General features: G+C 43.1%; 1 protein-coding gene across 3 annotated transcripts in view; it reads left to right on the plus strand.

Annotated features, from left to right (window-relative positions):
• The window catches only part of TENM1 (teneurin transmembrane protein 1), a 560,608-nt gene that overhangs the window by 488,478 nt on the left and 45,922 nt on the right, over positions 1-26,208 (plus strand). For all 3 annotated transcript variants that reach the window (XM_039238819.1, XM_039238821.1, XM_039238820.1), the window contains one exon: positions 24,467-24,833. In XM_039238819.1, coding sequence (XP_039094750.1) covers positions 24,467-24,833 — 367 coding nt within the window. The remainder of the gene's footprint in view (positions 1-24,466; positions 24,834-26,208) is intronic.

Here is a 26,208-nt window from a genome sequence, read left to right on the forward strand (position 1 = left end):
AGCCTCAAAAGAAGAGAAGGCTTAAGACCAAACTCCGAGGATATTAATACTCAAGAGAAGGCTGAGGAATGAATAGGAGGCCACAAAGGAGACCGAGAGGCCACAAAGAAAGACCTGACAAGTAGGAAAACCGGGAATGCGTGCCGTGAAAACGCCAAGCGAAACAAGCTTTTCAAAAGGAAGGGAATGGTTAATGTCAACTGCTGCTTTAGAGGTCACATAAAATAAGCTGTTTTTTTTAAGAAGCCATTTGGTTTGACAGCATTCGTGACTCTGATAGGAATGCCTTTGGTGGAGTGCTAATTAATTGGAGTAGGATTGCAGTGGTAGAGTGGGAGGTGAGGAAATGGAGAAAGTGAAAATAGATCACTTTTTTGAGATGCCTGGCTGGGAAGGGGAGGCTTTGGCATGAAAGCAAATCAGCTCCCAGGTGTGTACAAATCAGCCCCCAGGTGGGGCACAGGTGCATGACAGGTGGGGAGCACTGACTGAAATCAGCTGGGTGACAGGATAAAGTGTCTCCCGGGAGGGGGCCAGCATGTGGCACAGCTGCCCAGATGCTCGGCCTCGATGGCCAGAGCGCCCTCGGTCTGTTTCGACAACTGTGGCGGATGGGGTCCCTGTGTTTTCCATGACTGTACTTGAGAACATGGGTGGTCTTCAGCTGGAAGGAAGCCCCAGGTGTTTATAGTAGTACTTACAGTGACCCAGCTGGGCTTACCCAGTGCTCGGTTTCATATTTCAGTAAATCAAAATATATTGATGGGTGGGGCGCCTGGGTGGCTTCGTCAGTTGGCCGTCCGACTTCGGCTCAGGTCATGATCTCGCAATTCATGGGTTCGAGCCCCGCGTCGGGCTCTGTGTGCTGACAGCCAGCTCAGAGCCTGGAGCCTGCTTCAGATTCTGTGTCTCCCTCTCTCTCTGACCCTCCCCTGCCCACACTCTCTCTCTCTCTCTCAGAAATAAACAAAAAACAAAAAAAAATTTTAATATATTGATGGGTGAGGGTGGAAACACATGTCTAACTGAGAGCACACAGAGTCTGCTGACAGAAACAGGAGAGAAAATAGAGGCCTGTGTGGCATAAAGATTTGAATGAGTCCTATGAAGAGCTTACTGATTCTAAGACTGTGTGGCAGCATCATTCATTATCAAAAGACCTTCAGAGTCCCCGCTTTTTGAAACTTTTAAAGCCAATGCTGGACAGCAAATAATCTATGAATGCTTGAAATGCAAGCCTCTCTGGACTCAGGAAGATGAACCAACTGTTTTCTCAGGGTCTCTCCCAACTCTGAAGGTTTCTCTGCAGAAATATAACCCAATTCCTAATGTTCCTTGTTATTTTCCCTACATTTCAAAACCAAAAGGTCCCCAACAAGGGAAGGTCCATCCATGGTAGCATAGTACCTTTGGAAGCTGGGAAGTAATGTGGAGAACATTCTTCTTTCTTTTCTTTGCTTTTGTCTTCTGCACTTTTCTGAGGCAAACTTGAATCCAGGGAGGAATTCCTCCTTGATAGCCTGCCTTAATATTCAGTAGATCTTGATGTCCTCCCGATAGTAATTCTAATAATAACCGCTGCCATTTATTGAGAGCTTACTATGTGCCCAAAACCATGCTAAATGTCTTATTCACACTGTTCCATTTTATCTCCACAACCGAACCACCCTTGAGAGGTCGGTATAATTATCTCCAGCTACAGTGGAGAAAACTGGTAATCAGAAGGATTACGTGTTGTGCCGTGACCATGGAGTTATTTATTAAGTAATACAGCCAAGATTCAAGCCCAAACTTCTGACCCCCAGTGTGCATTTTTTCCAGCTTCTACATTTTCAATGACAATTGGAGATGGATGACCAGATATCATTGTAGTTAAGTGGATGACAAATGCCATCTGGTAGAAGAATATGCTGTTTATTTACAGAATGTGTGTTTAGTGGCACTTAGGAAATAGTTTAATAAAACCTAATCATCTCAAGAAATGAAATTTGCTTTGACAATAAAATCAGCCATTTGTTCAAAATCAATATCTTTTTTTGATTTACTGAAATGTGAAACTGAATTCTCGGTATAAACTCTGAAGCATAACTGCCCTTTGTAAGCACTGCTATAAACAACCAGGCCCTTCACTTCAGGAGATGAGTTGATTATGAAGAGATTGGACTCTTCCAGTATTTCCATTGCTGCTTTTGAATCATCCTGCTCTGCTAACTTGCTTCCATCTTGTGCCTGACTAGAATGGAACTAGGAGTTAGACCAAGTCTCTTGGTATGATAGCAAATTTGAGAGCTGACGTACTCCTTGGAGCTAGCCTAATGCTCTCCCCAAGTCAACCTGATAGCAGATACAAAAGAAGCATGGACCTTTGTGTGTATAACCAATGCAGTTGACCCATTGTCCAGAGGACGCACACTTTGAGGTGTCTGTCTAGAGTATCTGATATATAACCGGTCCTTTCTAAACGCCCGTTGGATCATCTGTATACCTCCCAGTAGTTCCCAAAAGCACATGTTTGTCAAATGGGCCTAACAGGTGGAGAGAGGTATCATCTTTGGTTATGAAGGAAGGCCATAACTGGTTCTTTGGAAGAGCAAACTTTGGCCCCATGCTTTTAATCTGTTCAGCTAGTCTACTAGGAATCCCAGTCCTCCGCCCAATCATTTGATGCTGGACTTTGCGCCAGAATATTCTTACCGTATAGTAACCAGCCTCTCTTCAAATGCCTCTTATGGCAGAAAACTCACTACCTCCTCCAGGCAGCTCATTCCATCTTTGAATGTCTCTGCCTGATAGATAGCTCTTCTGGGATACCTTTAGCTTTAACTTTTTAATATTCTTTTAACTTTCACCATCTAGTCTTACTTTCAACTCTTGAGGCCCTGTGTTATTAATTTAATCTGTTTTCTATGAAATAATTGGATTAGTGAACCAAGGACTATACTGGGTACTTCCTCTATGTCATCTTACTTATCCTCATGCCAGCCCTTCAAGGTAAGTACCGTGTATTATATTCCTCTATTTTTAATAAACAGGAAAATCACGGTTCAAAGAAGTTGAGTAACTTGGTGAAGGTCACACAACCAATAAGTGACGGAGTTGAAATTCGAACCTGGTCAACCTGATGCCCAATACCACATTCTTTTCACCAAACTGCTATATCTAACTGCCTCCTCCACATGACATGTATGTGAGCAAGTCTCTCAGGACTCCTATGTCCCATCTCTGATCCACTGAACTGCCCCACATTTGCCATGGTTTTGAGTTCCTTTGCCATTCTCCTCACTCTTCTGTGAACACGTTCCCATTGATCTAATATCTCTTTCAAAGTGAGGTTTCCAGAAGTGAATAAAATAATCCACACATACCCTAACTCAAAGGTAGAATGGGGATTATCACAACACTCTTTGTATATTCTCTGTTTTGGTTCCCTTTGCCTGGCAGTCTTCCAAAGGACTTTTTTCCAAAGAACGTTTACTTCAAATAAAATAAGTCCCCATTCATAAATCTGATGCAAATAGCAGATCCAAACAAGAAGTGATATACCAGAACCTTCCCTGGTCAGGTTCAGTCCCACCCAATGGTAGTTTACATGGAGACCCCAACACCTTTTTTGCAAAATGCTAAGGAAGTAAAAAGCACAGATTAAGAAACCATAGCTAAAATTAAATTGGATTTTTGGACATTCTTTATCTATGATGTAATTGCAGGGAGCAAGAAATTCACATGTCTGTCATCCCCATTTTCTCATCCTATACTTGAACAGTTGGTTGCATCATAGTGCAGGATCTTACATTACAGAATCGAATAGTCTGTATTCGATTCCATCTCATCAGATTCCCTCCATATCTTGGAATTCTTCTGCCATTATCCAATATCTTTACTGCCCGTCCCAGCCTTGTGTCATTTATGGATTTGATGAATGCCTTCCATGTCCCCATCCATGATAGCTTTGTTGGATAGATAGGCCAAGGATGAAGTTATGGCACCACTAGAGTAGTTATCTGTTAGACTGTGAACCCATCTGTTTGAACTACCACCTATAGGCTGTGATTTGTACTGGATCAGGAAACCAATCTATTGGCCTATGACACGCTTTAAGAAAAAAAGAAATAGAGCACAAAACCTTAGAATGTGTCATGTATAGTAAGGATGAGTAAGTATTATTTCATGAAACTTTTATTTCCATTGTAGATCTCGGATAATGGTATAAAATATAGTTCTTACTGAGGATCACAGTCAAAACAAGTTTGAAAGCCACTAGCCTCACCTATATTTTCTTCAACTTATCCACAAAGAACCCTTACCATGCTGGTAACTCTGTTTAAAAAGAAATAAGAGGGGCGCCTGGGTGGCTCAGTCAGTTGGGCGTCTGACTTTGGCTCAGGTCATAATCTCACAGTTCGTGGGTTCGAGCCCTGCATCGGGCTCTGTGCTGACAGCTCAGAGCCTGGAACCTGCTTTGGATTCTGTGTCTCCCTCTCTCTCTCTCTTCCCCTCCCCTGCTCACACTCTGTCTCTCTCAAAAATAAACATTAAAAAAATTTTTAAGGGGATAAGAATCCCTCAGCATAATTTGTTTCCAGTCATAGTATCTGTAAGCACCACTTCCTCATCTAAGAACTAAGAAAAATGGCTTAATAATGCATTTGAGGATCTTTTCCAAATAGATATCAGGTTTCCATCATGAAATCTGTGAGGCACATCTTCTGATTCTTCTTGAAGTCAGAACTATGTTTACCACCTCTTATCTTCCAGCACATCCTCTACTGCCCACTGTTTCTCAACAATCACACACACACAAAAAATTGTTCTGAAAACCCATTTGGAAGCTCTAAGAGGTCATTCTTCCTGGCCGGGAGACTTGAACTCAGTTTGAAGAAGTTAGGTGCTATGTTACAGTCCCTTCACTCATCCTGGACTCTAGTAACTTTGAATCAGTGTTCTTTCTAGTCATTCTCCTTAACAGAGAAAAACAAACTTTCCTCTCTCTCATTCATCAGCAGCATTACACCACCTGCCCCAAGCAGCAGACCTCTGCCTTGCTTGCTTGTCCTCTGCTTTCCACATAACTGAAAAAGCCGTTTTCTACTGTCCTTAGAATTTTTTGCAAGCTTCAGATGAAACGAACCACAAGTGAATAGAAAGAGAAATAGAAAGCCCTCTTTTCAAAATCTACATGTCAATTCAACTTGATACAAGTGGATTTAGCATTTTCTGTTGTTTTGAGAAACATATATATATAATAACATCCAGGCATGAAAAGTTACAGCATTCAAGGGAGAAAAAAAGAAAATAAACCAAACACAGTAGTTGTAGAACAGAAAGGCACCTTCTTTTCCCTTCTTAAACTCTTGCCTAATGTTTCTCATTGTGTCTTCCTGTCTCCTTTGCCAACCCTTTCATGTCTACAGAATATCCGCCCATCACCCCGAGTGATGCAGATGATATTGAAACTCAAGTTCCTCAGGGGTTACCTGCCTTTCTTTGTGCACTCCCATCGCTCTCCCATGCGCACGCTGAAAGAGAACAGAATTAGATCCTTCAGATGAAGGCCATTATAAGTAAAATTCCCTGCAGGGACAGACTTCTAAATTTTGTGAAGCTCTGTAGGGAATCAAGAAAATCTGAATTATAATAAGTTTGCTTGGATAAAGGGATCTCCCAGGGGGAAAAAAGTTTATTTTTAAAGTTCTTGCCACCAGAGATAAAAATCACCCCCACCACACCCTCCCAGTGCTTCAGTGACTGTGGAACATGTCTCCCTGTCTAAGCGAAGAGAAGGTCTGTGACCACACTCCAGATAGTCCAGAGAGGGGGATATTTGGTGGAAGGAAGGAGTGAAGGAAGGAGTGAAGGAAGGAGGGAGTTGCTGGTTAACAGCAGGACAGAGAAGGTGAAAGCAACTGATCGGAGATATGTGGAAACACTTCTCTCAGGGGCCCGCAATGCCAGTGGACACAGCTAGGTGGGAGTAAATGAAAGGTGACAAAAGGGATAGAAGATTAGGAGTGCAGAATGGCTCAAACATCAGGTTCCCGAGGCCAAGGAGTAGGAAAATGAAACCCGAAAGTGACGTGGTAGCCCTTGTACCAACCATTTACTTTATCCTATTTGGCCATGATTAGTTTAACCAACTGAAGCACCCGCTTCTATCTATGGTGAGCACCAACCAACGAGTCGGGTGGCATTAAAACTCATACCAGGATAGACAAAATCTGGTGTAAACATACAACGGAATATTACACAGCCTCAAAAACGGAAATCTAGGCACACAGTACAACACATGACCCTCGAGGACATTATGCAAAGTGAAATGAGCCACAGAAAGAGAACTACTGCAGGATTCCACTCATATAAAGTATCTAAAGTAGTCACAGTCATCGAAACAGGAAGTAGAAAGGTGATTACCCAAAGGTGGGGAGAAGAAGGAATTCGCGTTTCATGAGTAGAGTTTTGGTGTCACAAGATGAAAAAGTCGTAAAGATCTGCTGCAGACGATAGGAATGAGCTTAACGCTAGTGAACTGTGCACTTCACTAGTGTGGTTGAGATGATACATTTAATCTTACGTGGTTTTTCACAACAGTAACAATAAAAAATCATACAGACCAAACCTCCGATGGATTTTCCTTTCACTGTTCTCATGCCTGGACAACATCAATCGTGCTGAGTCCACCTCCTCAGCAATTGGTTGCTGCAGCAATCCCAACATAAGCGTCCTAAATCAGCAATGTTCTGCTCTACTCATTTGAGCCACATACACTCAGTCAGTCCCCATCAGTCACAGCCAGTCCCTCCTGCTGATCCGAAGCCTCATGCTAGAAATGCAGAAATGAGAGTGGGAGCAAGTGCTAGTCTGTACAAGGCAAAGAGGGAGCTCAGTCTCCATCAACCAGGGCAGGAAGGCACTGCTAATGTAGCCACAGTCTTCTCTAAGACCTCAATCTATCAGTACGTTAAATGTGAAAGTATAGAGAATAGAAAGCGATGGCTACAAAAAATGAGCAGACTTCTGCCAGACGTGTTTATAAGCCTGGAACATTTTCTTTTCTTCAGGATGACTGGGATGTATTTTACCACAGTTCCCTGGCCAATGGCGTAATCACCTATTTCCCTCTGACCAACGTAGCAAGTCAAGTCGAAAAAACATAAGAGAATCCTGAGTGCGAGTCCAGATTCTGCCATTTATTAGCAGTGTGGCCTCTGGCGACTTAAGGTCTCTGTGTCTGAGCTTCCTCAACACTATAAAGCGGGATAAAAACTTATATTGCCTCCTGAAGCTGTTGTGATAGCTAAACGAGAAAACGAATATGAAAGAACTTCAGTTTTAAAAAGGCACTTGCAACTGTACATTGTTAGTGTTGATCAGAACCGAAGACAGAGGTCCTATGGCATTACACATAACCTTGGCTTTTATGTGTTCATCTGCCACACCAGTTAGGTGGGTGGCATATGGAAAGAAGGTGGCATCAATGTCGATATAAGTAGCAGTGAAATTATGCTGTCACAAAGCATAAGATGGCAGTTAATGTTGTTCAGACTCTGATTTGACAGGAGCACCAAGAATCATTTAGAAAAGTTTTCTTTAAGAGTCCCTAGTGACTCTCCACATTACTCACCTGGGAATGAGTGATCTGTTAACGTTTATGCCTGAAATCACATAATAATGCTAAATAAACACTACTTTTGTTGCCATTTCTATATTCTAGAAAAAGAGCATCTATGTTTGAATCATTTATTCTGTCCTCCTCTGAAATATGGCAGTATAGAAAAAATAAATCATTTTTGTCTACTTGTTGACCCGAAAGAGATTTCTCTATAATTTCAGATTCAGCACGACACTTGGAAAACAAACACTAGAATTTTAGAGCTGGTTAATTATTCCTCCTTATGAAGGCTAATTCAATAAATGACCCAATTGTTGATTAAGTGTCCTCGCTTTTTTTAATGTGAAAGCACTTGGAAAAGTATGAGCCACTTTACAAATATAAGGGATGATGTAAGATGTTAATTGGTATCTTCAGGAAATATTTTCGGTTGATTCATCATGTACTTGCTCAAATGGGAGGACACAAGAACAAAATAAGTCCACAAGGTGGTTATTCTGATTTTGTAATATCTGTGGTTGTCAGTCTCTAATTTAAATGCATTCCTGGATAATGTTATTTATTGCTCATTCAGTACAAACCTACTCTCCTCACTCTGTCAAGTACAGGAGAACACTTTCCGGAATTGCAAAGGAGAGCCAGACTCTTCTCTAATCCTTTAACAGAGAGTGCAAGAGACAAAATCAGGCCTCCAGGGTAGACTCTCCTTCATAGTTATACCAGCATAAAAAGTCAGTAAAGCATAGTCGTTGGGAATACAGACAATCTAGGTTTGAGTCCCAGATCCGCCACTTGCTAGCTGTGTGCCCCTGGAAAAAATTCTTTATCTGTAAATGAGGACGATGATGTCATGTTCCACTATGGGGAAGTTGGAGGATTAAGTAAGATAATATATATGAATCACTTAGTAAAGTGCCTGGCTCATAAGTGCTCAATAAGCGGGTAGTAGTTAAATAGCAGTAGTATTTGACCTTCCATCCACAGAACAGAAGATTGAACTGATCATTTACAAAACCAAGATAAAAAGGACCAAGAAGAAGTTTGTGACTGCTATAGAAATTGTGTGATCTTCCCTTCTGTCCATTGTACGTGGGTGTACCTTTTGCAAAAGAGGGATACTTATACGTCTAGATGAGTTTGATGGGCTCTAACCAAGCATGTGCTCCAGAGACTGGTCCCAGCCTGCTGCAACCTTCACAGAGTGTTTCATCTGCCTAATGCTGATGTGAAGCTCTGTCTGGATCACTTACCGGATGGTCACTGTAGTGAATTGAATGGTGCTCCAAATCCTTCATTTTCTTTTTCCTTTCAAGAAGTGTCATGCTGACTATGGAGCTAAGGCTGGAACGTCGTGAGTTTCATACATCTCTGATTTTGATATGTATAGATTTTAGATCATCTTCCATCTCTGTGAAGTCAAAAGGTAAAAAATACAGCTCATTCTGTAGGTGGCCTGCAGCCATCCTAGTTAGGTCAATTTTATTTAAAAATAATAATAATAAATATGACAGCAGATAAGTTAGAAGACAGTTTATCTAGGTCAGTGTGGAGACTATGACTCTCCCAAGACAAACCGAAAGGCTCCCAGCCAAGTGGGAAATCAAAAAGAAAGAAGTTAAGAGGCTGACATATTCATGAGAAGAAAGCAGTATCCTAGGATTTTTGAAGCAAGTTTAATGTATGAGTGGCTCTGTGTATCCAGCGACCCTTCTGTTCTATTAAGATATTCAGGTTCCAAGCCTGTTGATCAGTTCTTAAAACTTCAGATATATAAAAGCCCAAATTGAACAAAATAATAAACTGGGAAAAGCATTGCACTAAGATGATCCACAGAGCTCCTTTAAATATCATTTCCCTTCTCCAGATTCATTTAAACTCTTTTTTTAACCGCATTTTTCAGGCCTGCACCTCTAAGGAAAAATCACAATCAGGGAATAATAACCTATTATCAGAGATATTTGCATTTCTCCCTCCAAAGTGACAGCTCGGGTTGCTTGTATAAGAAGTAGAGAACAGCAGGCCGACATCTTCAACTCCAGCATATCCAAATTCTGCTGAAATGTCTGCACACAAGCAAACAGCCAGAGTTGTCAGGGACCTTAAAATAAAAGTCAAGTACCGTGCTCAATGCTATATCGAAAACATAATTTATCACATAAATAAAACTCCCTCAGCAGTGTCCTCTTTCCACACAAAGGACAATGGCACGTTAGTTCTTATTAAAACTATTAAGCACCAGAGGAAAAGCATCTTCAAAGTTCAGGGAGAGTCACAAGATGCAAAGCTTGCAAACTACTTCTGAACCACTCAGTCTTCCACACATTTTGCTCGGCAGGCACCGTGACCTGAAATAAACCTGAAACTCTCTTAAGATACAGAAATACCCGGTTGGTAAATTCAGTGGCTAACAGTTAGGGCTTATTTGGCCAACATCCTGGGCTAAGTCTTCATGTAAGCCAGTTGGCCTGACTATATTTCAGACCATACCTTTAAACAGAGCCCTAGTGTCTATTAACTCCAAGAACGGAAAGTACATGAATCAGTGCCAACCCATCTTTATTAAACAGAAACACAATTCAGAGAAAGTTCTGTTGGCTGTCAGCAGGAGTGTCCTCTTTCCATGCAGAAGTTAGTATATTCGGAACAGTAAACACGGGGATGTATAAAACATTTACCAAGAGGCCACATCTGTTGAGAGGTGTTTATCTTGAGATACATAAGGAGATGTTCATCTGGTCCACCTCACAATATTCTTCCAACTCTAAATCAAGGAGAAGAGGATTCTGAAGGGGCAATCCCAATGTTTAACAAGGAAACTAGCAAGAAGAAATATAAAAGATATTTAGTAGTACATGTATTTTTACTTATAAGTAAATATCAATATGTATAAGGAAATTCTCAGCACATAGGAAATGTTGTCATGGGCCAACCTTCGAAACCATCTAGCACAGAATTCTGTCTCCAAAAGAGGCATGTGGGAGAGTGGCATGATCCATCATGAAATCTTCCTCAAAGATCACAAGAGTGAAAAGTTTCTAGAGAATAAGGACATCGATATGGCAGTTCCAGAGAGTCAGAGAAGCTCTGGTTAAAGCCAATCACAACCAACTCCCTGGTGTCCAAGCATGGTGGATTTCTCTTCTATGCATATTTTCTGGACATGACAGCTTCACAGGCCAGTAGATAAGGCAGAGGATGCTAGTGACTAATAACTTCTCTGGTTCTTTGCCAGTTCTTGTTCACTTTTACTAGTTTTCTATTAACCACTGGCTTAGAATGGGTACTGTTCTTCCTCTGTCCTTGTGAGTGGATTCATGCTGTGAATATCAGTCAAAATCCAGTCAGAAAAAACAGAAATCAGGGACACCTACCTGGGTGACTCAGTCAGTTGAGCATTCGACTCTTGATTTCAGCTCAGCTCATGATCCCAGGGTTGTGGGATCAAGCCCCGCGTTGGACTCATCACTACGCATAGAGCCTGCTAGAGATTCTCACCCTCTCCCTCTGCCCCTCTCCCTTGCACTCTCTCTCTCTCTCCCTCTATCCCTCTCTCTCAAAGAAAAAAGAAAAACAAGTCACATTAGTTATTTTAACGGAGAGAATTCAATATAGGGAATGGGCTGCATGGGTTTTAAAGAGTTGAAAAACAAGGTTGAAATAATATCTGCAGGAATCAGCCACCACCTCTAGGGCTGGGGAAACAAAGGAAAGAGGTTGGAGCTGTCAACCTACAAGGATAGAGGATTTGCTCTCTCGAGGTGGGACCTACTCCTCTGGAAGAGGATGCCAGCCAGCTGCTTCTGGTGCCTCTGAGGTGGCATGCAGAGACTGATTCTCAGAGCATAGATAGGAACTGGAAAGTGCAGTCGGCTCCTGCTGCCAAGATGAAGAGCTACTGTTGCAGCCTTGCTGACTGGAAGAGAAAGCAAGCAGGAAGGAGCAAGTCCCTTCTCCCTCCTCTAACTTTCCAGAATCGCTCTATTTCCCATATTGTCAGGACCTATCAGGAATTGAGCTGGCCAAAGAGAAATATGGTTAGCAGAGTCCCAACCCCAGCATCACAAAGCAACTTCCAAAGGGGGGAGTTTGGAGCTGTGAGACAATAGCTTAATACCTAACACACTGTGCAATGAGGTGTTAGGCTTCCAGGTCATGGTTGCTGCCAGAGTCACTAAGATGTGCTTACGGTTTGGATGAAACATTCATTGCAGTGGACTGGGTGCCACAGAGGATTTCATCATTCTTGAATCCATAAGGAGGTGTTAGTCGAAAACCTCAACCAGAGCTCCTCGATGTGTGTTCGAGAGTGATTCTGACTCCCCTCTTGTTGAAGCTCGGGTACTCAATATTCATCACCAATTTTTGCTTTTGTTCCGGCTCAAGTCGGTAGCCTGCCTGCTTCCTTAAATGATCCTGTACACATGGTAAGTGGTCAGGTGGCCAGTCTCCAGAGCTCTGGAAGCATGAAGCCTGAGCTGGGCCATCTGTTGAGTGCGTGCTGTTTTGTATCACACACAGGGAAGTGGTGGGCAAAACCCAGAAGCACACTGGAGGCCTAATGAAAATAGGACCAGTTAAATCTTTCCTCTAAATGTTCATTAGGCCATCTGCTCTTATTAGTATCCTTATCATTTGGAAACATTACAGAGTTAAGATAAGAGAGACAATCTGTGGAATTCTGGTCTAACTTGAAATGAACTTCTGAATAGAGCCATCATGAGTTGTGATATTTCTCTTCCCCTTCAGAACCTAGCCCACTTATATCTTAACATCTCCATGGTGACATTTTTTAATAGTTCCTTCCTGAATATTATACAGAAAGGAGGGTTAGCCATAGCTACAGAAATGAAAACATAATCTTGGAGTGGCTGATCAATGAAATCAGACCGTTTCATAAAAGCTGTGCAGTCATACTTCTGGCCTGTAAATTGCTTTAGATGCCAAAGGGAATTGGAAGCTCAGTCTGTTCTGTCGAGCCAATACTATGATATTAACAACCTGCAACAGACAAGTTGCTGCAACTTCTCAGTAGGAAGATACAGCAGAATGATTCCAGGAGCTTCTTCTAAGTCCTTGGCTCCTTTGCAGGCAAAGCCTGGGCTCTCAGGAGAGCCCCACTTCCCACTGCATGAAGACCCACAGTGATCCTCTCTTGACTGAATTCACTCAGAATTTAGGGTCTCATCACCTGCCTCCACATTTTATTTCATGATACCTTGGACCATTCTCTGGTTGTCTTGCCTTCTGTATGCACGTCTCCCAGAGTACTGTGTATACAGTAGGTATTTCATAAATACACGTACAATTAAAACAAAAGAGAGACTCAAAAGGAAAAAAACTGTAAAGCTTTCATGTTCCTCCCCCGCCCACAGAAGTGCTAAAAGGGTTAAGTTCTTTGACTCTAGGGATAAAACCCAAGATACAGAGAGATACGAAGAGTAAATCGGCAAGTAGCATCATGTACAATATGTTCTTCTTACAATAACAATCAAATTTACAAACAAATTAGCTGTGGAGTCTGAAGGACATTCTGTAGTTTTCACACTGGGCCTTCATCTCCTGCTGATAGATGACTTTGACTGTAAATTGAAAACTGGAAGTGGTTAAACATTCTGTGTATTCACAAGTGCCATTTCCAAAATTGAGGCTTCGGAGAGGAGATGCAAGAAAGGGTCGACGGAAACTCAGAGCAATTATGCCTGTTATTAAGATGAGGTAGTGGCAATTACACAGCAGACTCAGAGAGAGTGTGTACGTGCTGATTGCTCTGAGGGAGCCTGTGAGAACAAACTTTTATAGCACCCATCAGGCCTTGGGTCCCTAGAGGAAGTACAGATTTTCAGCCACTCTGTCAGTGTGCTTTCGGACAGAGCTTATGGACCCAGGAACCATCTTGGAAGGGATACATGCTTGTTTTCTTAATGAGCTTGAATGAAACTCTTATGTAACAGAATGGCTTCCTTCGCTGTTTCTTTTCCTGTAGGATAACCACTCTCAACATTTTGGCGTCAGGACTCCTTTGCACTCCTAAAAATAGGTGGGGACCTCAAAGAGCTTTTCTGTATGTGGGTTTTATCTATTAACATTTGCCTTAGTAGAAATTAAAATGGTGGAGGCACCTGGCCGGCTCAGTCTGTGGAGCATGTGACTCTTGATCTCCAGGTTCTGAGTTCAAGCCTCATGCTGGGTATAGAGATTACTTAAATCTTTAAACAAAAAAAAAAAAAAAAAGAAATTGAAACTGTGAATTTTTTTATACACAAAGATATGCTAGCCACAGGTACCCTCTGCAAAACTCCAGTGTACACTCATGAGAAAATATAAAAGGCAAATAATATTATTAAAAAAAATAGTTTGACCTCACAGACCTCCGTGCAACAGTCTCGAAGACCCCCAAAGTGCACAGACCATTGTGGGAATACCATATGTACTCAATTCTAAGACACCATGGATTGTAAGAGATAGCATCAATTCGACGAGTTTGGGTGGTAGCGGAGAAATGCTCCTTGAAATGTATGCATTAATTAAGAAGACACATTCTCACTTCAGAAAAGTTAACATATGAAGGAAGTAGGAAATGCACTTCTTAAGATTGAGGAAATACAGCAATTCCCACTAACCTCAGTGGATCTCTTGAAACCCAGAGTTACTGACTCAAACATGTTAATGAAAAATAGTTTTTCCTACAACCTATTTGCATTTTATAATTTTTTATTTTGAGAGAGATTGAAGCACAGAGACAAGAGCACAAGTGGGGGACGGGCAGAGAGAGAGGGTGACACAGAATCTGAAGCAGGCCCCAGGCTCTGAGCTGCCAGCATAGAGCCCGACTTGGGGCTCGAACTCACAAACCGTAAGATCATGACCCAAGCTGAAGTCAGACACTTAACCGGCAGAGCCACCCAGGTGCCTCTGCATTTCATAACTTTTTTAAATGCTTTTATGGACTTAAAATGGTACAGTCTATGAGGCATTGATGTTTTCATTCAACAAATATGTGCCAACTGTAATACCAGATACTGGAAATACACGAATGAGACCTCATGCCTGCCCTTGAGGATGCACAGACCTAGTACGGGACATAGGAAGGCAAACGTGTATTTATGGTATACTAAAGAAGCGTTGGCTCTGAATGAGTCATGAAGTTGGAAGCAGCTTGTAGTACCCAAAGATGGAGCACTGGGTATTCAAGAATACTTCAGGTTAATCACTAAGTTTAAGCAATTAGTCATCCTCTTAACAAAGGGCTGTCCTAGTGGACTTAGCCATATGTGTCAGTCACTTTCAGACATTAATTTATTTCAATTTAATTTAATTTTGCAAACACCGGTGATCTATCCAGAGACATGGAGCTTTAAATTTGTCAGAACAGTTTGACCATAATGGTACAGTCAGTAACACCAGTCAAGAACAAAACTGAACAGAACATTTTCTTCATTGTGGTTAGATTAAGCTGAGGATAACAGAAATCTCCCGCAACATAACACTGACCTGAGCAAGACAGTAGCCAGACTAGATACCTGGTGCAAGACTAAGATGGCAGTTCCATGAGTCGTCTGGGATCCAGGCTCCTCTATTTCTGCCCCGCCATCCTAGCACACAGCTTCCATTTTCATGGCCACCCCATGGTTTAAGACATCTACTAAAGTTCTCAACCAGTGTATTCATCTTGCATAATGGAAAGAAGGGCAAAAAAGAGCCTCCTTCCAACCAGGTCAGCTCCCCTTAAGTAGCCTTTGAAAGCATCAATTTAAAAATGTGGATACCTCCACACTTCCTCTCACATTTTGTTGCCTTGAACTTTGTCACATGGCTACAGAGAATTGCAAATGAGGCTGGAACATCTTTTTTTTTTTCTTAAATAGTTTGTTGTCAAGTTGGTTTCCATATAACACCCAGTGCTCATCCCAACAAGTGCCCTCCCCCATGCCCATCTCCCTCCTTCCCCTCTCCCGCACTCCCATCAGCCCTCAGTTTCTTGAATGCTGAGAACAAACTGTGGAACATCTTCTATTATACGCAGCAGTGTGCCCAGATTTTTAAAAACTGGGGACTTACTACTAAGGAGGAAAGAGTAAATGGGTGATAAAGTAGTTCTAGAACCAGTAGTCTCTGCCACAGGCATCTTAGTAACCATAAATTTAACATTTTGTTTTGACCCTGATACTGCCCGAACTTCTTCAGATTTATTAAAGCCATCTAGAGAAAGTTTGGTTTTCTGGAGTTGGAAAGCAAGATGACACCTTTCAGGATGATGGCTCGTATTGATCTTGCTTTTTAAAAGTAGAAATTACTAGCAGATGAAATACACCAGGGCTGCTTTGCAGCTCTTTGTTGTTTGTTTTTCTTTGCTTTGTTCCTTCACTACCAAAATGTTTTTACAGAACACTGGAGTATGTAATTTAATCTATAGGCTCTGCAACAGAATGATTCTCAAGATCAGTCCAATCATAACTCTTGATTAGATGGGTCCTGAGTATTCATCTGCAATGAATAATGTGACTTAAATGTCCGTTATTCAGATTGGGCAGCCATGAAGACAGACCATGCTGATGCATTTGACCAAAGGTTGAGAGGTTCCTCAAACTCCCCAGCTATTATTCAAAGAAACACAAGAGCGTGGATCTGAGAAAATGGGAAATCATTCGCCAGTTGACAAGTCCGTGTAATCCTGGTGTATTTCATCTTCTAATAATTTCCACTTTTTAAAAGCTAGATCAATAAGAGCCGTCACTCTTAAAGGTGTCATCATGCTTTCCAACAGCAGAAAACCAAACTTTGTCCAGACGGCCCTTTCCCTCTTTTATAAATTTGAAAAGCTCAGACAGTATCAGTGTCAAGAAACGAGAAGGCCATTTGAAAACTGACAAAAAGTGATGCTAACAATCTGGAGTTGTCAGCTTTTAGAAGCATGGGGAAATCTACCGTGGAGCTGGCAGCACCTGGCGGAGAACGCTCAGTCCCGTCACCATGACTTCCCCAGGGCTGGCATACTACAGAAGAGATAATCATACATTTCCTGGAAATTCCTACTGAAGAGGCCTAAGAGATCAAAATCAAACAGAGTCGTTTTTCAAATGAGCCATAAGGCAGGAAATGTAAAGGACGGAGATTAGAGGCGTCATGTGTGGGATGTGGAGACAGGGCCTTGTGGGAGCCAACTGGTCTCTGCAGCGCGGGCAACCTTCGGAAAAAGACGTTATCAACACTCGGTGGCAATTGTAAAGTAGAGTAACAGTCGTGATACATGTTTTTGAGGCTCTTCCATGAGACTTAATTTCCTGAAGTGGATGGGATGGAACAGAAATGATCTGTATGTCACTGGCAACCCCTTGTAGACACTGGAAAATAAGGGAAATGGAGCCAGCAAATTCCATGAGGGCAGGATCCAGTCTGTCTTGGTCAGACCGGCTCCCTAGTGCCTAGCATGGTGCCTGAAATGGGATAAATAGATATTTATTGGCAGACAAGAGGAGAGTAATTAAAGTAGCATGTTCTGCACTTGGAATTGTACCAGGAATCCTGTTACAAATAACAGTGGGGAATCCAACTAAGAAGCTAAAATATTAGCTGTGAAGTTGGCTGACAAATGTATGTGAAATAATATACCCCAGTATAAGCCAACTTTCTTGGAGGACACGTAGCTTAGAAAGATTCTTAAGAAATAGAATAAATGAACAGGGGGGAAATGGCTGGTGACATAGAAGCAGGGGAACTTTGAAAGACCATGACTACTATATGATTGCTCTCAAAAGTTCATTAGATAACCAAGAAGGAAAACTGCAACACTTAGGGACCAGAAGAAATACAGGCCTGTTCCATAAAAAAAAAAAAAAAAAAAAATAGCCTTCATAGAGCTGTTTCTGTTTACCTGGCACTACGCTAAGTGTTCTATATAAATTTTTTTCTTTTTTTCAATGCCTATAATAAATGTTTGAGGGGCGCCTGGGTAGCTTAGTTGGTTAAGCTTCTGACTTTCGCTTAGGTCATGATCTTGCAGTTCGTGGGTTCGAGCCCTGCGTCGGGCTCTCTGCTGACTGCCAGCTCAGAGCCTGGAGCCTGTTTCAGTCTGTGACTCCCTCTCTCTCTGACCGTCCCCCTGCTCATGCTGTCTCTCTCTCTCTCTCTCTCTCCTAGAAATAAAATATATATATATATATTTAAAAAAATAATAAATGTTTGAGAAGATATTATTACTGTACCCAGTTTCTAGATGAGGAAACTGAGGCTCAGGCAGGTTGACTGATTTGCTCCAACATTGCAGAGCTAGCAAATAACAGACAGAATTTTAACCCAGGAAGTCTGGACTCCAGAACCTGAGCTCCTAAACACTTCCTTCTCCTACATCTGAACCTTTTCCTACAAAGAGACTACAGAGCTTTCATCAAATTCTCAAAGGGTTTTATAAATTTAAAAAAAAATGAGAAGCAGTGTTCCAGACGCTAAGCACCACGGAGGCAGGGACTAGGCCGGTCTAGATCGGCTCTCAGATGTTTGTCAGGTTGATGGATGGATGGCTGTATTAGTGCATGAATGTAATTGACTAGCTGGCCTCCAAATTGGCTCTCCTGCATCAGTCTGGTCCCCTCCAGCCTGCCTTCCAAACTGCAGCCTAAGTGATCTTTCTACAGTACCAATCTGACAGTATCAGCCCACCGACTTTCAGGACCTTCAGAGACTTCTCAAGCAGAGTGTAAGTCCTCGGTCCTCAGCATACAAAGCCCTTCGTGACTTAGTCCAGTGACTCCCAACAGTGGACAGTTTTGCCCCTCAGGGCACGTTTGGCTATGTCTGGAGACATTTTTGGTTGTCACAGTTCAATGGGAGGTGCTACTGACATCTAGTGAATAAAGGCCAGAGACCCATGATACACAGGACGGCGTCCCGTCCTCCCCACAAAGAATGATCTGGCCCCAAATGGCAATCATGCCTCAGTGGAGAAAGTTAAACCTAGTCCCTGGCAACCATTTAAGCCTCATAACCACCTCTATATACCCTACTTCTACTTTGTGTTCTAGCAGCCCAGACCCGTGTTCTTTTTCCCGCTCCTGTACGGTTTCACGTTCCCGGTTTTGTTCCCTCTTTTCCCTCCGCTGAAGTCACTCCTCCTACTTTGCTTCATCTCAGTACCTTAGATGAAGCTGTCTGTTGTCCTCTAGGGGTCATTGCCCCAGACTCCCTTCTCTGTGTTCCCATGTCACTCTGGGCATATGTCTATCCCAGCACTTCGCCACATTATATTGAGACGAGCTGTTTCTGGATCTGCCTTCCCCCACTTAACTGTAAGCTAATGAGGGGCAGGGACCTATTTTCTTTCCCTTTATGATAGCACCTGGCACGGAGTAGGCACCCACAACGCACTGCACCGAAAGATGACAAATGACAGAGACAAAGACAAATCACTCAACCTCTAATAAGCTTTGACCTTCTCAGCCAAAGAGAAAAACCCATAGATTGATTCAAGTGAGATAAAGGGGAAACCAGAATTGGCGAGGAGAACATGAAGAAGTGCGTCCACTCTTCTAGATGAAGAATCAGATGGCATAGGGGCTAAGAACACATATCTAGAAATGGGGATGTCAAGAGTTTCTTTCTCAAGTGATTGCTCTCAGCATATAAAGTAATAATCTGAACAAAGAGCCTGATACATAGGAAGCACTCAATAAACAGTAGTTACTTTTATTAAAGGCTCAGATGAGTGGGCCTGTAATTTCATAGATGCTATTGATTAGGATCAGTTCAAAGGAAGGGGCAGCGCCTATTTATACTTAAAAAATAAGTCAATTTTTAAGAACAATATTAAGTCGGGGTGCCTGGGTGGCTCATCAGTTAAGACTCTTGGTTTCGGCTCAGGTCACCATCTCATAGTTTCATGCGTTAGAGCCCTGCACCATCAGCATGGAGCCCACTTGGGATTTTCTCTCTCCCTCTCTCTCTGTCTGCCCCTCCCCCACTCATGCTGTCCCTGTCTCTCTCAAAATAAATAAATAAACTTGGGGGAAAAAAGAAAGATATCAAGTCAATAATAGTGCAAGTGGCGGATGGCCGAGGCAAAATTCATGAAGATGTTATATGGGCAACTGAAGTCTGGCAAACAGAACTGAAAGGGAACTGCATTGAATGGTGCGTGGACTAGATTCCTGGTAGCTCTAAAGGTCTATGACTTTGAAACCAGTATTCCTGTTAATCCCACTTACCATCCCTTGCTTTGTCCAGGCACTGCACCGAGCACCTCGTATCACTACCTCATTTAACCCGTGCAGTGACTCTAACAGAGAGGCTGTCGTTAGCTTCTTTTCCTTGTCGCAGATGACAAAACCAGAGGGAACCTCATTTACCTAGGGCTACACACGGTGCAGGAAGTGAGCTGGCCTTCAAACTGCTACAGAGAGCCCAGGTACACAAATTATGGTCTGTGCCTAACGGCATTGGATTAAGCTTATAATTGAGAAATTTTCTACTTTCGTCTAACTGAGGGCTCATATTTAAATATTGCTTTTACAGGGGCGCCTGGGTGGCTCAGTCAGTTAAGCATCTGACTCTTGATTTCAGTTCAGGTCATGATCTTGTGGTTTGTGGGATCGAGGCCCACATTTGGCTCTGTGCTGTTAGCACAGAGCCTGCTTGGGATTCTCTCTCTCTCTCTCTCTCTCAAAATAAACTTCAAAAATAAATAAGTAAACATTGTTTCTACACATGGATTTTTTTTTCCCTATAGGACTCTGCTGCTTTATATACTATTACTTGGTTCAAAACCAGCTGGATCTTTAAACCAATCACGGGACTGGCTGACCTGCGAGTCAAGTCCCTTCAAGGCAAATTTTCAATTAGCAGAGGAAGACATAGTGCTGTCAAGGCTTGCCATCCAAACCAAGAGCCCCTTTCTGCTCAGGGTTATTTCTCAGGGAATGTTGTTGGGAGATGGGCACATTCCACCAGCTGGCGGCTACACCAATGACCTTTAATGCCAGTTTAGCATAAGTATATCTTGACATCAAACAAATTAATGTATTTTTACAAGGTGGGGCAACCACCACAAATTAGGCCAACTGGTTTGCCTGTAGGCCGGGTCACTAGGCAGAGATTCCAGAGTTTCTCTGCTGCTCGTACATCCCTTTCTGCTCCCACACACCCCCAAAAAGAAATGTTTATTTCTCCCCAGAAACCACTTGGACTAATATCAGCAACCCTCAGGGATTAACCTTAGCCCTACCTTGGTAACATATAATCTCACAGTGTCTCTGCAACTAAAAGATGCTCATTCTGACTGCGAGAATCCGCTCAAGGACTCCATTCCATATGTTGTGTGCTATGGAAATGCCGTGGTCGTAAATATAGTGTTTCTCTTGGGTGGGTCTAAGGCACCAGTTCCTTGAAGAATTACCTGGAAATGGGAGTATTTAACATGAGAAGGATATAAAAGAAACTGACAACCTAAGAGAGGTGAAAAGGTCCAGTTTCTGAAAAGGCAGACCTCGGACTGCTAAGTAGCCCCACATCTTTTATTTGAGCAGATTTCATAGACAAGCTGCCCAGCCAAATCAAATGGGAATTAAAGGGATTCTGTGTAGCTAGTACAGAAAGTGTTTCAGAAGCACAAAGGCCACTTTAGTCACAGGAAACTGCCAGAGGATGACTTATTTGACAGAAAAGAAAACAAACAGACACAATGGCTGGTGTATTTTTAAGGCAATATTAAATCTAATAAACACGACACCAATAGTATTGACTCAAATCGGGTCGGGCAAGTTGGAGAATTTAACGGCTTATCTTCCAACTCCCAGCCTTTATCTCAGAGGCAGCCTTGACAGCAGAGAACAGAGTCCAAAACGTGTCCTTCGCTGACTCTTGCCAGGTGTGTGCCGTCCCCGGCCTCTGCCCTGGCCTCAGCTCTCAGAGTGGAGATAATTAGAACGTCATTTCTGCCAGCTTTGTTTTTTCTGGGTCACTGACTTCAGACTTGATCAAAATAGGAGTGCGATACTGAAATAAATTCATTTCCTCTTCCTCAGCCAGCCCCAGCTTATTTCCTGGGGGACCGTGCTCCACAGGACGTGCTGTACAAGAGCGATGGTGTTTATGGAGGTCTAAAGAGGGGCCGTGTGGTGGAGGAGTGGGCACCCTCCACGGCAGCAAGCCCTCACTCTCCCTGTCAGTAGCAGGGCGCTGACGGGTGCAGGCCTCAGACAGACGTGCTGAGGAACACATCACAGCAAACTGCTCTGGGAGCTGTTAAAGCTGGTGTTTAATGTTTATCCAATGGCCTCAGTCTGAAAGGCTCTGTAGAACATGCATAACACAACTCAGCTTTATACTCCATTAGCACTCAAATTCCTAGCTGCCCAGAGGCACATGGTACTGACCAGGGAAGGCCATTCTATGTGGAGGTTGAGGGCACACAGAGACGTGGGGGCAGAATGAGGTTGCTGGGTGTCTGGGAGAGACACTGAGAAATAGGGACAAAGAGCCCCAACTGGTGTAGCAGGGAAGGCCAAAGACAACCTTTGTCTTCTTTACACCACCACCAGTTGCCTTCCATTAAGAGGCAAGGTTAGAGGTAGGGCCTTATCCACTTCATTACTGACTGAATGTAACGCCTCCTCTAGCCCAGGAGAAAGTGGGCCTCCCAGTGCAGTGCAAGTCCATATCTTGTTTTCAGACCTTTGGACTCCATGAGAAAAACAAAATCTTCCTTGGGCTTTCACTCAAGGCAAGAAGGGTAGCCACATTCCTGTTAGTGTTTCAGCCAGGAATGGGCCAGATTTGTCTGCCTTTGTCCAACCTAAGAGAAGAGCCATACAGTAGAGAATAAGTGAGCGGTGGGGTGGTGCTCTGAGAAGTGCCCAGTGATAAAGAGCTGTCGAGGAGATGTCAAGGCAAGTATTGGGCTGACTGCTGTATCCAGGAAAGAACTAGAGTGGAGCCATATTTGGTTGGCCTGTGTGTCCCAGGCACCAAGCATGGCACATGACCCAAGACACACACACACACACACACACACACACACACACACACCCCAGTCCATTTGCTCCTAATTGCCCTTAACATGTCTTAAATCCATCTACATCTCTCCATCCCCACTGTTACCATTCTATTCCAGGTACTGTCATCCCCCACTCAGACCATTGCAGGAGCCTCCTCATTATGGACCTGCCTCTTCTCGCACCTCCCCTTCCAATATAATCTCAAAAGCAGCCCGTGTGTTTCCTCTAGAACCCAGCTACGTCACACCGCTGCTTAAAGCCCTTTAGTGATTTCTCACAGCCATGAGAATAAAGCGGGACATGCACATCCCTCCATTACCTGTTGTATTAGTCTGCTAGGGCTTCCATAGCAAAATACCACACACCGGATGGCTTTAACAAGAGAAATTTATTTTTTCACAGTTCTGGAGGCTACAAGTTCAAGATCGAGGTGTTGTTGACAGCTTTGGTTTCTCCCGAGGCCTCTTTCCTTGGCCCGCAGCTGACTAGCCTTTTACAGTGTCCTCACACGGGCATTTTCTCTATGCATATGCACTCCTGGTGTCTCTTCCTCTTCTTGCAGGGACACCAGTCCCGCCATACTAGGGCCCCCCCCTTATGATCTCATTTAACTTTAATAACCTCTTTAAAGGCCCCGTTGCCAAATACAGTCACCTTAGGGGTTACATGAATTTAGGAGGACACAATTCAGTCCATAACACCTAGCCGCTGTTTACCTCCTGATCCTCATTGCTCACTAATCCCGTACACTCAGCATATGCTGGCCTTACCGAATTGTTTGTAGTAACCTGGATAAGCCACATGTCTATAAACTCTGGACCTTTATCCGTTCTTTTCCCCCCACATGGATGGCTTTCAACACTGCACCCACCGCAACTCCCCCACCACCATTTTCATCCCATTTCTCGCCTACTGATCATTTCAGGTAGTACCGTCTTTGGGAATACTCCACCTCCTGATTCTAATCTGGGTGAAGTGCTCTCATACCCTCTCTGCTGCTTCCTTCTCATAACATGGAGAGTGAATACCTAGTGGCCCTTCCAAGGACTCTGCTAGACCATGAGTCATTTGAGGGCAGAGGAGGTGTCATAGTATTCTTTTGAATCCCCAAAGCCTACCACAAGACTTAGCCCAAAGAAGGTACTCAGCAAATACTCAGTGGAAGAACAGATCGACCTGTTTGCAAGAAAAGGGAGAGATGGAGCGAACCAGGTCAAGCTAGATGGCAGTGCATTACAACTTAGGATCCCATCTCACCAGCTGACAGATTGTTCCTGAGTGTTCCACAGGATGGATGCTAAGGGCTAACGGAAGGTCCTGTCCCAAAAGGTTGCTGTTGGAGTAAAATCTAGTTTCTCCAGCACTGTGTTTTCCAGAAGCCTCTATGACTTTGTTCTTTCATGTATCCATAGGATAGTGAGGGAGAACTGTATATAGTGACACAGAAGCCTCAGAGCATTGGGCCTCAAACTTGAGAATACGCTGGAAGGCTTATTAAAACACAGATAACTGGGCTCCCACCCCCAGAGTTTCTCATTCAATAGGTCTAGGTTGGGGCCTGAGAATGGGCATTTCTAACAAGTTCCCAGGTGATGCTGTTGCTGCTGGTCCAGAGACCACATTCTGAAAAACACTACTCTAGAGAATCCCTCTGGAATTATTGAAAATGAATTCACATTATGCTGGAAATGGTATAAATGATAACTATGTTTCCCCAGAAAACGTGATCAACCATCCTCCCCCAACTTTGCCAGACAACACCAACATTGCTGAAATTCATGAGACGGGGAACCGATGAGCCAATTTTTCTTTCAAGGTAAAACTGCCCCTGGAAAGGTATTGTAACCTAATGGTGTGTGTTCTGCTCTTTTCGCAGGTGCGATTAGAGTGGCCAACAGACCTTGCAGTCAATCCCATGGACAATTCATTGTATGTCTTGGATAACAACATTGTGCTGCAAATCTCTGAGAACAGGCGCGTGCGGATCATTGCAGGGCGCCCCATTCACTGCCAGGTGCCAGGCATCGATCATTTCTTGGTCAGCAAGGTGGCAATTCACTCCACTCTGGAGTCAGCTAGGGCCATCAGCGTCTCCCACAGCGGGCTGCTCTTCATAGCCGAAACAGACGAGAGGAAAGTAAACCGCATTCAGCAAGTCACCACCAACGGAGAGATCTCCATCATAGCTGGTGCCCCCACTGACTGTGACTGCAAAATTGATCCCAACTGTGACTGTTTTTCAGGTATGACCTTTTTAGCAATTCACCAGCTCCCTCTCTGTTTCCAAAAGAAAAACGCTCATTAGAAGAGTCAAAAGGGAACCCCAAAGTGTTATATGTGAACACTGGGATGAGCGCATGCAGAAAGGGATCGGTTGGGGTCATGTAGCTTAGTATCTGGTCGTTGCTCTGCATCCAGCCAACTGAGTGATGCTGGGCGCTTGTCTCAGTTTTATCACCTTGCCAGCTTGAAGATAAGACAGTGTAACAAAATCTTGATACTCATAAGTTAAGATCACTATATGAATGTAAGATCACAATACTGTTTGTACTTCAGAGAAAAGGAAACTAGGTAAAACCTGCATTTAATGATTTACCCAAGGAAAAAATTACTTCCCCTAAGTGACTGCTTTCCAAATTAACAGTGTTTATTATTTGAAACCCAGAGAGACCAGAATAAGCTGTTTGGAGGATACATGGGCAAAATAAAACCCCACAGTGGATGTTTCTCAGGACATCACTCTGCTACTTCGATTGTTTAAAAAAAAAAAAAAAAACAGACCTTTCTCCCTAACCTGTAGTGCCCTTTACTTCCAACTGAAATATGTTTTTAAAAAGCCTTTTCCCCAAAACATGAAGTAGATATTCCAGATAGCAAACAGTCCGCTAAATGTCAATAGATACATTTATTGCTGGGATGTGGAGACCCCTCCATGCTACCTGCGGTCCTATTAAACTGCGCATCCAGGCCCGAGTGATTCTCTTAACCTTTCCTTTCCTTGGGCCAGAGGAATCAAGAGTAGCAACTTGGTCCATAACGACTTTGGATCAATATTTCCAATGTTTTCCTGGACAATTAGTCTTATAGTTATTTTGCTAATTTATATCTTTCATTCAGGGCAAATCTAATGTATATCCCAGTTATCAGATTTGATGTTCTGAATCATTGTCACACTTACGGACTTAGTGTACTTTGACAATGTGACCATGGGCAGGAACCAAAGAAGGGTCCTCTAGGCACAGTAGACTCGGAAAGTCCCAGGGTAGGTCCACAGTCGCTGACAGACAGGAATCTCATGGACTTCTGGCCAAATTTCGTGTGGCTTCCATTATCTACTGTTTTTGTATCTTGCGATAACGATACAGAACGGCAGGATGGAGGATTTCACAAAACTGGTGTTAACGGAGATAATCACATCTTATTGTTTATCTTCACTGGTACTGACTCAAGAATTCTGAGGAGGTTTCACATCTGTCAAGGGAGGCGCACGCAGAGAATGTTGGTTCACTGGTTGTTCCCTTTAGAATGATTCCTGACGCACAGAGATTTCTCGTTGTGGTTGTGTTCTTAGAAATGCTTGTGTGGACAATTATTAACATCACAGTCTCTTTCTCACAG

This window comes from Hyaena hyaena, unplaced genomic scaffold (assembly GCF_003009895.1).
Source record: "Hyaena hyaena isolate Hyena2069 unplaced genomic scaffold, ASM300989v1 scaffold_147, whole genome shotgun sequence".
Classification (NCBI taxonomy): domain Eukaryota; kingdom Metazoa; phylum Chordata; class Mammalia; order Carnivora; family Hyaenidae; genus Hyaena; species Hyaena hyaena.